Source organism: Microtus oregoni, unplaced genomic scaffold (assembly GCF_018167655.1).
Source record: "Microtus oregoni isolate MIOR12 unplaced genomic scaffold, Mior012 000015F_ref0000493, whole genome shotgun sequence".
Taxonomy (NCBI): domain Eukaryota; kingdom Metazoa; phylum Chordata; class Mammalia; order Rodentia; family Cricetidae; genus Microtus; species Microtus oregoni.
Window position 1 is genome coordinate 43,539,144 of NW_024543074.1, and position 13,009 is coordinate 43,552,152.

Here is a 13,009-nt window from a genome sequence, read left to right on the forward strand (position 1 = left end):
GTATATTAGAGCTGTTTTACAGATTACATATGGTTGTAGTAACAGAACTCCAACTTCTCTGGTGACTTAGAGGCACCATGGGTCCCCAGTTGGCATTCTTGTTTTTGGTTACAGTGGCCTAGGATGGCTTCAAACTCTCCATTTAGCAGAAGGTAACCTTGAAATTTTGGTCCTCTTTGCTTCCACCTCTGTGCTGGGGCTACAGCTGTATGTTATAGTATCCACTTTTATGTGGTTCTAGAAATTGAACCCAGGGCTTTGTGCATGTTAGGGAAGCAAGCAGTCCTCTAATAAGCCACCTTGCAGCCCGAACACTCCTCTGAAGCAACCTGGTTAACTGTTCCATGGGCTCTATATAAACTTGGAATGAAGTGCACACAGTTAATGCAGGTTCTTTATTGGTTCCAATGTGTTAGGAGACGTGGTAATAAATGATACCCTTACATTCTCTTAACCAAAAATATAACAAGTATTTACACTCAGTAAAAATACAAAAGCATACAGAGGCACTGTCTTTCTAAAAGACATAAGTTTAAGAGGCATCAAAAACCAGGAGACAACATTGCTTGTTACAGGATGCCTTACAATCATCGAATTGTGCAGATAATTGTCACTTGATCATAGCAACTGTGCAATTTTGCTTTTTGCTAAACTCACATTTCAATGTTAAAACATCTACCAGGTCAACTGCATTCTGTACATTAAAAATAAAGAGTCCTTTTAAATAGCACAAAAGCTAAAGATGAAGTAGGGTTTAAGTTTCAACTTGAAAATGTACCCAACTCAAGGCTGATCCCCCCTCCCCTTTATAGCATGTAATGGAATTCTGAAAGGATACAATTAATGTCTTCTAGAACCTTTCAATCCAAGTAATCACTGTTTTAAACTTAAGGAATCCTTTTTCCTCCCCCCCTTTTTGTAATTATAAAGAAACTAGTGTAGTTACTGCTGCTTTTCCAGTTTGGTAGAGATCACAGAGATGAACATGTCACCCTCGTGAATATTCTCTAAAGGATTTTTCTCTTCAAAGATCATGTTGAAAGACACCAGTTACAGGAAATGAAGTCTGGGGATCGCAAGTAACCTTGCTGTAACGAGCACTGGGACTCAGTAACCAATCTCTCACTGTTTGGCAGATTCTGCACGAAGGGTCTCCTGCTCTGACAGTCTTGGCAGATGCTGGGCACTAGTCTCTTTAGTCATGTTACACTTAGGACAAGGACAGATGGGGATTTGGAACTGGAGCAAGCATGGGCTTAAGGCTTCCCTTGTTCTAGTCACATGACAAAGTAAAAAAAGGCAGACATGATTTTTTTCGGGGACTCATATACATCATATCACAAATCATTTGGTTTTCATTCTGATCAATATGATCAGCTGGTCTGAACACTCACAGATAAAGCTCGACATAACCAAGGCAGCTACACAGTGCAAGTTCAAAGCCACAAGCCTCAATGCTCTGTGCAAGATATTTATACCACTGAGGACCAAGGCAGGTCAGGCTCCGTCTGAAGACCTGCTAGACAAACAGAAGCTGTGCAAAGAGCACATTTCTCTAGAGTAATGGATAGAAAATGGTGGCAATGAGTACCCAAACTTGGATTAAAAAGGTGGACATAGCAAAAATACTTACTTTGTTTTGGACACGAAAACAATATTATGCAAACAGGTGAATAAAAAACTTCACACTCAGAGACAGCACAGTTCATAGGTCAGATCAGTTAAGCATGGCTGTTAAGCTTCAGTGGCCGCGCAGGCTGCTTTCAACTTTGAAGGGCCAGCAAGGTTCTGCCTCACTGTACTGAAGTGCACCTGGGCTCACGTCTAAGGCTTCTGGGTTAAGGTCTCCCCAGAGGAATTCATCAGTCCCTACTTTTCCTAAAGAGACAGGCATTCTGTGGGAGGACAAAACATTTACATTTGAAACTGTTCTGATTCTCAAGTGATTGGCAGGAAACAGGAAGAGAGAGCAGCAGAAAAGCACAGTCTTGAGAAGGCGTTGGTCACGTGACTGCTCTGCAGCAATGCTGCCATGCTTAGTGCACTTAGAATGGCTTTGGCTTTTTTTGGTAATTACAGAAGTTTATGAAACCTTATTTGCCTTTATATTACAAAGCAAATGAAAAATTTTAAATATGTTATTTAACATTTAAATACATTAACTACAAAATGTTATGATTAATTTGTAAAAATGTGAAAAGTCTACTTTATTTCATAAGCAGTCACTGACTTTGAATAAAGAGTGCCATATCCAGGAGGTCACAAAGGATGTCCTCTCCAGGGTAGAAGTCCCATCCATTATCCTCGTGCCTTTCTCTTATATAAGTCTATCCCGGTTACTGAGCTCTGTGGAGGGCTCTAAGTTCAAGTTCAATGACTGCACGTGTGGCTGTGTAGTGCAAGCCACCAAATAAGTCAAGATGACCTTCATCATTACATCCATACCTAAAAAATTATTATTATTATTTTGTGTGTAGGCGTGTTCTGCATGTATGCCTATGTACCACATGTACTCAGTGCTTCCGGAAACCAGGAGGGTGTTGGATTCCACGTCTGGAGTTACAGGCAGTTGTGAGCTACCATATGAGGGCTAGGAATTAAATAAACCAGGGCCCTCTGCAAGAGCATCTTAACCACTGAGCCATCTCTCTAGCTCCTACACTAATTTGTTTAAACTAGGAATTCCACACTTGAGTTGTGAAATGTTAGCTTAGGGTGGGTTCCAACAGAAACAAACCCTCTAGAAGCCGTTCCCATTGGATCTGTAGAGTCCTCACAGCTGGATGCAGCATGATGTCCACTTCAGAAACAGATCCAATGTTCACTATTCCTTCTTTGGAAATTAGGGTTCTCTCTCCCTATTCGACCTCTGTTCCCCTTCCCAAAAGATTGCTAAGACCCCTATGGCTGTTAAAGCCCATGCCATGATAGGCAGGCTGCTCACACTTCACCTGTACAGGTGTCTAGTTCCCACCTGAGTGTCTGCTACAATAGTGCCACATCTCTATACCTATGTCAGGATGATGTCTGTTGCTCAGACCTTAGACAGCTGTATAGCCTCAGACAAACAACAGCTAACAAGAGCTCTTGAATACAAACAAAACCACAATACTTTAAATAATAAGTTACTTTTCAAATACACAAGACTATCCTTGGTATTGGCAGACATTTTGAATGTGTCCTTTAGCCCAAGCTATGGCTTGGAAATAATAATACCACTATCTTTAAAATGATTTACAAAAAGAGAAACCTATAGTGATATACACGGGGGCAACTCTGAGCTTGAACGTGGTCCCAAGGCAGGAGTGATGTGCAAAGTGAAGGCTGGGATCAGGTGCAACATCCAGTTTAAAAAAACTGCACCTGCAGGGCCAGAAGAAATGGAAGCATGACTCAGGAAGAGCTCATCCTCAGCCCAGCGAGGAAACTTCATGGTTGGTGACAGCAGTGAGCTGTTGGCCTTGGCCTGCAGAACCACGAGCTCTTGTCCATGCTCCTGACTTCCAGTGGTCTCCAAAGGGCATCCAAAGACTAGACTGCGGACACCTGCTCATTTTCTGAAAATGATGAAAATACAATTAGCTGGCATATCTATCTGGTAATGCAGATCAAGTAATAACCAACAGATTATTTGCTATACGAGAAACTCTCCCTATCTCAACAAATCTTGGCAGACATTTTATTAAGAACCAGGCTTCTTTGTAACACCATGGTTTCTAATCATACTGAGGACTGACAGGAAGCTAGAATTTCAAAACTAATATTCTTTTACAACCCCCCTCCCTGTGTGTGTGTGTGTGTGTGTACAAATGCCACTGTATATGTGAAGGTCAGATGGTCACTTTTCTTTCATTGTGTGGATTCAGGGGATCAGGTTTGGCAGGAAGTGCAAAGGCACTGCTGAACCATCTTGCTGGCCTCCATAGTTTTCTTTAATGTGTGTATGTAGAGGGGTACATATATGTATGTATGGGTATGTGTGTATGTGCATGGAGACTAGAGGTTGACATATGATGTCTTATTGGATGGATCATTCTCAAGTCAGGATTTCTCAGTAAACCTAGAGTTTGCTAATCTGACTACTCTCCAGTGGGATTACAGACAGCCACTATACTTTCCAGCTTTCACACAGATTTCTGGGGTCTCTGAATTCTGGTCTTCATGACTGCATGGCAAGCCATCGCCCCAGACCATAAATGGTTTTAATATATCACTTCACTATTATAGTTGTTAAGAAGGCTAAAACAATTACTTCCAATGAAGAAAAAACTTTTCAACTTTTGGCAACAGCTACAAAGTTCATCAAGAGTTTTTCTAGCCAGAGGAGCTGAGTCAATATTGTCTTTTATAGAACTGCCATTTGTAGTTGTTATCAAGTACCTGCTCTCAGATGTCTCCTACTGGAGCTGCTGTTTCATTATCAAAGGCAGCGATACTCCTCGTGAGCTAGCAACAGAGCAATGCGTAGAGATACAGTCTGATTGTGTTTACAAAATTTAGTGACTATTTAAATGTTCCTTATAATTTGTGTGTGTGTGTGTGTGTGTGTGTGTGTGTGTGCGCGCACTACAGTGTTCACGGAGGCCAGCAGATAACTTTTGTGTTAGCTTTCTCCTTTGTGTGGGTTTGGGGGACAGAACTTAGGCTGCCAGGCTTGCCCAAACAAATACTAAATACTTCTTTATTTTGTTTGTAGAGCAAGTGTTTGAACCCAGGGCCTGTACCTGGCCAGTCAAGAGCTCTACCACCAAGCTACATGCCCAGATCTTATTTTTTTAAAAACAAATTTAAAGAGAGCTACAAACATTACAAATTATCACATATATCAGAGGAAAGATCTTTCTGTGCTCCATAATCCACTTAAGAGCCATTTAGACAGTTTGTCAACGTACCATCTGCTTCGCTATCTGCATCAGCCACATCTGCTAGTTTGGGATGGGACGGCTGCAAGCTATGCCTGTGAGGCTGGGATCCAGTCTTCGAGGGAACCCAGGCCAAGGTGTGGCTACTGGGAGGAGCTGGCGGCAATCTAGACAGGCTGTTAAACATCATCTTTGACCTCTGCACTGCCACACTATAGTCTGGAGGTTTTAGATGAGGGTGGGGTCCTTCCTTTACGTCCGCTAAAGAAATTCCCAGATATCCTGGAGGAGTGGGAGGTGGCTCCCTATACCTATCACCTTTCTTGGGTGAGGTGACACAGTACACTGGTGTGAAAAAAATAAGCAGTGAAAATGTTAATGGAAAAACATAAGAAACAAAGGAAAAAACTCCACATTGAACATTACAATGGCAAAAATATAACTTAAAAACACAAAATAAATACATTTAGACACAATGATAGCAAAGTGAAAATGTTCTTAAAAACACCAATATTTAAACCTATGGTACAAACCAAAACAAAACCAATACCTATCAGATAATTTAGGAAAATTCCATAAACAGCTTCATGAAGCAGCAACAGCACACTCCTCCCAAGATAGAGACAGCTCTCACGCCCAGCAGCTAGACTATGCCCTCAAGTGTGATGTCGGCACAAAGATGACCAGTCAGAGAGAGATTTCTGCTGGCTGAAAATGATCGACTCTGCACCACAGCACTGGCACTTGGAGCAGACACATTCTCAGTCTATGTATGCAAACCACTGAACTTTCCCAGTGCAGATGAACGAATTCCCTGTGGCAATCTTATTTTTGTTTTGAAATAGGGTCTCTACATAGCCCTGGCTGGCCTGGAACTCACAGAGATCACCTGCCTCTGCCTCCTGGTGTTGGGATTAAAGGTGTGTACTACCATGCCTGGCTGGGGTTTTACTTTTAACTCCTTTTTATTTTTCTGACTAAAGGGTAGGAAAAAAAAAAACCCTGAAGTTTAGGAAATGTGACATTAACAGTACCTTTAATTTTCTTTTCTTTTTCTTTTTTGCTATGTGTGTAATAATCTCCTGGGACTAATGTGAAGCTTCAAAAAGCATCAGAAAAGGAAGGGAGGGAGCTTGATTATATGTTGATGATACAGATGACATTTAAGAAGACACTGCCCACACACAAGCAGAATGGATTTAAGGAGTATTAGATAATTTTCACATCAACAAGAGGCTTGTCCATGTGGATTTCTACTCTTCTACAGTAAAACTCACATGTAATGTCAGGATCAGAATAGCCTGTTTCCACGAGAGGACAAGCAGGCATGACTAAGCATGGCAGTGGGAAGATTGTCAAGGAGAGAAAATTGAAGGAGGATTTGCCCAAAGTCACCAAGAAGTGAAAGAGTTTAAAATTAATACTCGGAGGGACACAGACATGTATATTCCTAGAATCCTGACAAAATGAGAAGGGAAATGACCACTATGTAGAGACGCACTAAACAAATCCAAGAAATCCAAGGTCAGCAACTGCCCTTTCCTTTTTTTTCCTTTTTAAATAATTATATCATAATGACATTGACTTGATGGTATTTCACATGAACAGAGAAGCAGAGATATTATGTATAAGTATTCAAGTAATTTAGGGAATAAACAACTTGATGGCTAAATATACTACAAAAGCTTACTAGACAGCAATCCACAAATCAGTTACTAGCTGGTGATACACACCAGGCTAGACACGCTGAAATGCTTGGGGTCTGTCTCTGCTTTGCGGTGCCTGAAAGTGAGCACAGGGCCTTGATCTGCTAAGACCTCCTTTATCATGGAACATGTAAAAGAGGATTCACTGTTTCCATCATGGATACACAGAAACTGTGGTACCAACAACTTGTGAGGTCACCAGAACAATCAATCCTTTTGTCTCTACTGTGGAGTCAAGTCACACCACCACACCTGACTCCTACTAACGTCCCTCCTGCTTCTCATGCTCTCTTCACTTTCATGGCTTGAGTATCACTCAGAAACTTTTGTGCATCTGTGTTTTACACATATTTGAGAACTATGTGTCTTTTCTGCTACTCGTGGTCATTTCCCTTCTCATTTTATATATAAATACAAGGACATGTATGACAGAGGAAAACAAAGTTCCCGACAAGCCATAAATTTTGGGGCGATAAATTGTGGAAGGAAGAAAAAAGTGCAGAGTGGGAGAAATAATAAAATATCTTTAAGGTAGCCCAATGTCCTCTTTTAGGGGGAGGGGATACATAACCCCTCAACACCAGTGATACAAACAAACTTGTACTTACCAATCAACCCTCTGTCTGTACTGGAAGTGACAGTTTTATAAACTGGGTCAGTGGTGTCCCTGGGCTCCAAGCCACCAGGGGCCTCTGCTGGTGCACTTTCCAAAACCCTCCGCTTAACTGTCCCATAGTTCGGTTCATATGTGTCTGAGAGGGAGCTGGAAGAGGCCCAACTCTGCCTCAGCTGACTGGTCTCTAGGCTGCCTTTGCACTGGCCACAAGTTCTTGAGCAGCCTCCTATAGAACAGGCACAGGGCTCACAGTCAGTGGGCTCAACCTCAGCAATAGGGTCATCTAAATGTGTGTGCCTGTAAGTGTTCAGAAAGTCCCAGCTTTTGGGGTTTGGAAGGCTTTGGAAGTTGTCATGGGAGCTGCTGGAGCAGGAAGTCCAACTGCCCCGCCCACTGTCAGCTGCTTCCAGCAGGATGTGCTCATGAGACATCTCTTCACTGCTCAGAGAAGATGGGACAGCTACACCCTTGATAAGAGACGGCTTTGACAGCATCCACCTAAAACAGAGATGCACAGATGAGTAATGGTAATTTAGTGGCATAATGGAGACTTCCCAGCACATGTGTCCCTCCTAAAAGAGACCAGGATATACCTGAATGCTTAGTGAGGCAGTGTTTTCTCCACAAAACATTCACTGACTTTAAATAAAAACACAAGATGAAAAGTGAAATGAATGGAAATAAATGCACCTTTGTCAATACACTGCTCCCCCAATGTGCAGAATTAGCATTTCTTTTCCTTCCTTCCTTTCTTTCTTTCTTCCTTCCTTTCTTTCTTTCTTTCTTTCTTTCTTTCTTTCTTTCCTCCCTCCCTCCCTCCTTCCTGCCTTCCCTTCCGTTTCCTTCCCTTTCCCTTTTTTTTTTTTTGGTTTTTCGAGATAGGATTTCTCTGTGTATCTCTGGCTGGCCTCAAACACACAGAGATCTGCTTGTCTCTGCCTCCCTAAGTGCTGGGATTAAAGGCGTGCACCACCACAGCCCAGATGAGAACTCAGCATTTCTAAATTAGGAACCATGTTTTATTTTTTCACTACTATCTGAGGTTAACTGAGAATGATGTGACAAAAGTGCCAATTACACAGATGTCCACATTTATAACAAGGTTCCCAAACATGGGCCACAGGTACCCAACAGTCTATTTCTAAACAGTTAGTGACAGAGAGGATTTCTGTATTTTAAATAGTATGTATGCCCAATCTGCAGCCTGCATGTGGACACATATAGTTACAAACACAGCACAATACAAAATCTGTAAACATATTTAAGACATTGTGAGGTGTCTTTTTATATTTTGTGTGTGTGTGTGGTAACTCAATTGTGCTGTTTTTGAATTTCAACTGTCTGAAAGACAACATAGTCTCAACGTCAAAAGACGAGACATGAGAATAAAGATCAAGGCCTGGCCCAACTCTCCAAGCTCTTGTAATGTGCTAGATATACATGCTAGACAGGAAGTGTGTTGTATAATACAATCTTTCTGAGTAATCGCTAACAGTCAGGAGCCATGTCTCTAGTAACAACAGCAGGCACACAAGGCATTCTTAGCAATCGACAGGACACATGGCAGAAACTAACTTGAACAAAGGGAGTTTAGGAACACAAAAAAAGTTTACCCATATATCTTTCAAATAGTATGTATTTCCAAACTCAGTATGTACAACGGGCATACGTGTAGCTTCATACTCTTACTAGGAATGTCTTATAACGGACCTACTTGAGGAGGGTGTAAGGTCAGGTTGTGAGTGTTATTGATTCGATAGGAACACAGACAGGGATGTTTACCCGTGACCAAGCTGACTGTGGTCTCTGATTCCTGAAGGGTGATCTGTCTTTTCCAATGTCCCCGCCATGGGCTCAGGAACTGCCAGGGTGTGGGCGGAAGACCGTTCATCCTGCAGAGCTGCAGACATGGAGTCCACGGAACAATTGCTCACAATGCTGGACCGAGAGGAGATTTCACTGTGGCTGGAGTCAGACAAGTTGTCAGACTTGGCTGATGGTATGAGTGTGTAACCTAAAGGAGAAAAGAACACTGATTAAACCAAAAATAGGAGAACAGGAAGGGGCTCACAAGGGAACACCAAGAAAAAATAGGGGACAAAAAACATAGTAGGAAATCTCAGTTTTCATGCTTGAAGATATGAGAACGGCAATTTTCTCCATACCTTTCCTATACAGCCATTCACCTACCATCCACACCACACCCACAGAACTCCACACTGAAGAAAAAGAGCCAAAAGCTGGTATTACTGTCCAGACTCACACACTTTCACATATTCAACAAAACAAGAGCAATGAACATATTATAAACATTAGCAAGTACATACAGTATAGCTTTTCTCTTTTTAACTCTGTGCCCCCTTCTTCGACTGATATAAAATATTTCATGGCCCATGCTGTGGAAGGGATAGGAACGGAGACAGGCTCAAAGAATTGTTCCTGGAAATCTTCAAAGTGCATACTCTGATCTCAGATATTCTACTTATTCTACCCAAGTCTTTTCCCAAGTTGAGGATCACTATTTCAGTATTTTCAATCGATTATTTTTTTGCAATTCTAAGTAAGAATACAACTCACGACCTTGTATGGGCTGCTCAAATGAGAACTCCAGTCCTGTTTTTGTGCATATGTGCATACACAGATGTGGTATATGTTCATGCGGGCATATATGTCCATGTGTTTAGGTCAGAGGTCAAGGTGTCACACAGTCTCACACTGAATCTGCAGCTCCATTAGCTGGCAAGGCTAGCTGGCCAGAGAGTCTCTTATCCTCCTGCCTTGTGCTAGGGTAATATAACGCACAATGGATTTTTCACCTGGATGCAGAGAATATGGACTCAGAACCTCACATTGAAAGATCTTCCTAGCCCTGTTTCAGTATTTTTTAAAAAAATATTTATTTATTATGTATACAATATTCTGTCTGTATGTCTGCAGGCCAGAAGAGGGCACCAGACTTCATTCCAGATGGTTGTGAGCCACCATGTGGTTGCTGGGAATTGAACTCAGGACCTTTGGAAGAGCAGGCAATGCTCTTAACCACTGAGCCATCTCTCCAGCCCGTTTCAGTATTTTTAAACAACTGTTTTAGATTTGAACATGATTAACTTTGTTGAGAATTAAGTAGCTGAACAGATTAGAAAGTACAACGATGAAAATAGCATCTACTTTCCAATCTTCTACATCTTACTGCATAGTGCATTGCTACAGAGGCTTTGTTTATTTTGGAGGGATGAAATGAGGAGAAGGATCCAAAATCACATCTACAGTATGATGGTTAAAGGTACCAAGTGTTCTATTTTGAGACAGTGTTTCTCTGTGTAGCTTTGGTGCCTGTCCTGCTCTTGTAGACCAGGCTGGCTTCGAACTCAGAGATCTGCCTGCCTCTGCCTCCCAATAGCTGGGATTAAAGGCGTGTGCTACCACGGCCGGCCAAGGGGCCAGTCTTTAAGAAACAACAATACTTTCTGTTCTCAGGGCAGAGTGAGGTCTGATAGATCACATGACTTTTGAACTAATTCCCAGAAATATTCATTGCTAAGGAAGAAATGGAGGCTCTTGTATGTTACTGATTCTAAGTAATAAAAAAGAAGACAGTAAGCTTAGTGCCAGGGCCTCCTTATACCTTAAGAATTTTGGCATGTTTAACTGAATTCAACTGAAGATTAAAAAATGACTGTGAAGTAACATTTTCAAGAGGTGCCATTAATCATTTCAAAGAAAAAAATCAAGATCCAGAAATGTATGGTTTACATTTGGGCTTATGGGGCCAAGAACAGTAAGACAAGACAAGCCAGTGTTTCTGACTTCTACCACACAGCCTTGCACTCACCAGTGTCCATGAAATGACTCTTCCATTTTTAAGATGACCAGGACAATGGAAATGGCAAACAAGCATTCAGACAAGCCAGCCTTCTACTTCTAAAGAGAATCACTGTCTCTTGCATTATACAGATTTACTATTTCAAATCAATTTTATCTTAATGTTACATTATTTTATCCTTTGTTACATCAGAATCTCAAGTGTAATTTATACTAAGGATTGTCTGGAACATTTTTTGAATCACATATGCACCTGGCACTCGAAGAATTCAAAGCAATGAGATCTGGGGTGGGACATGGTAATTTCACTTAAAGTTTCCAGACGATTCTGAACCTGTTGGGCTAACGTCCCTCCCAGAGGCATTTTAAAGTGATGACATAAGACACAGGAAAAGACGTGCTTTTTTGGCTCACAGTTTCCCCCCCACAACTGAGGAAGTAAGATGGCAAACAGGTGCCGAGGCAGAGGGCAGAAAAGGCTTGTGATGGGGGTTTACATGAAACTGAACATTGGTTCTTATATTTTCTCTGATAATCTCACTCAGTCTCAGCTGCTATCAGAAGAAAATACAGAAACTACAGAAAACAAGTAGACAAGTTTACTAATTCAACATAGCAGTCAGAGCAACATACGTACAAGCGAGGCACAATAAATCAGTAATTCTTTGCTGTTAAAGGTTCTAGAGCACTCAGCATAAAATGCTTAATTGTATTTACTACATCATCTGCCCAACCTGACAGATGGCTGAATTCAAGCCATATTTACATTAATAACTTAAAATAAACTTAACACTAATATTAAATAAGGAACTTTTCAGAGAGTCTTTCTCCGCTTAGGCTTGAACCGTGTACAGAAGCAGCTGAGAGCGGTACTGTGGCCTCGGCTACTTGAGTCGCAGATGGCATTCCCTTTCTCATCTGTGAGGTTGCTTCCAACACCCTTCACTTTCTCACAGCTGTCTGTAGCTTGATTGTGATCTGTGTCCTCTTTTTGGCTGTTGACTAGTCTCTCCCTTGAAAGAGTTCTCTCCCTAAATCTTCTAAACGGGGATGTCATTCTTTTCCTGGTTGTGTTCTCACAACTTGTCCTGTCTCTATTCTCCTCAGTGGCCTTCTTCGTCCTGTCTGTTCTTTTTGCTGTGCTCCCAGTAATCTGAAGGATTTTCTTTTGCAAGTAAACCCCACCTATTCCGGGACAGCTCTGGCCACTGATCTTGGTGCTGGGCTCACGGGGAGGGGATGAGGAAGACCCTGAGAGTTGCAGCGGGATGCTGTGATCAGATAGGATACTGCCAACTGGAGAAAGAGATGCAAAAACCCTGACATGATCAATTAATTCTTTTCAATCAGTCATAATTAGTTTGGTTTACAAAACATTTCACTATTTTAAAACTTTATCATCTTTGACAATACCTAATTGAACTACAGTAACAGTTCTTTTTAATAAATGAAGAAGCTATATAGCTACTATACAGCATAAACACCTGTTCCTACAAGACAAAACAGGAAAGGTATTACCTCGCTTAGAACAAGCTAACCAAAAAAGAAAAAAAAATAATGCTGAAAGCAAGTCATGCTGGTAAAAAATATAAAGAGAAATATGACAAGAATATAAGGTGATCAGAAACATTTAAGAAATGTTAATCTTAAGAAATGATGCCTTAGAATTTTCAGATTAAAAAAAAAACTCAAAAAGGACTTGCACAGGCTACAAGGATACCTTTATATAGTGCCATTTCTGGTGCAGATGGGGCTCCAGGAGGAATGTTCAGGTGGTTTGGCTTACCCTCCAATGTGTGTGGTGACATATGCAGGTGGTGGAGGTCAGAGGACAACCTGGGTGGTGCTTGCCCTGAGGAGCAGCTCACTGATTGGCCCAGCAATCTGCCTGTCTCGACTTCCCCAGGTCCAGGACAAAGTATGCTATCATCCTGAGGTTTCACATGGTGCTGGGGTTCCATATTTGCATAGTACGTGCTTTTTTAACTTAGCCATATTCCTGG

General features: G+C 41.5%; 1 protein-coding gene across 15 annotated transcripts in view; it reads right to left on the reverse strand.

Annotated features, from left to right (window-relative positions):
* Positions 1-380: 380 nt before the first annotated feature.
* Positions 381-13,009, reverse strand: part of Rapgef6 (Rap guanine nucleotide exchange factor 6) — a 172,095-nt gene continuing 159,466 nt past the window's right edge. For 12 of the 15 annotated variants that reach the window (XM_041664172.1, XM_041664170.1, XM_041664168.1 and 9 more), the window contains 4 exons: positions 8,967-9,198; positions 7,177-7,682; positions 4,893-5,207; positions 381-3,557 (listed from right to left, as the gene is read on the reverse strand). In XM_041664172.1, the coding sequence (XP_041520106.1) occupies positions 3,532-3,557; positions 4,893-5,207; positions 7,177-7,682; positions 8,967-9,198 (1,079 nt within the window). In that variant the 3' untranslated portion in view covers positions 381-3,531. The remainder of the gene's footprint in view (positions 3,558-4,892; positions 5,208-7,176; positions 7,683-8,966; positions 9,199-13,009) is intronic. The other 3 variants (XM_041664176.1, XM_041664175.1, XM_041664174.1) reach the window with 1 other exon arrangement.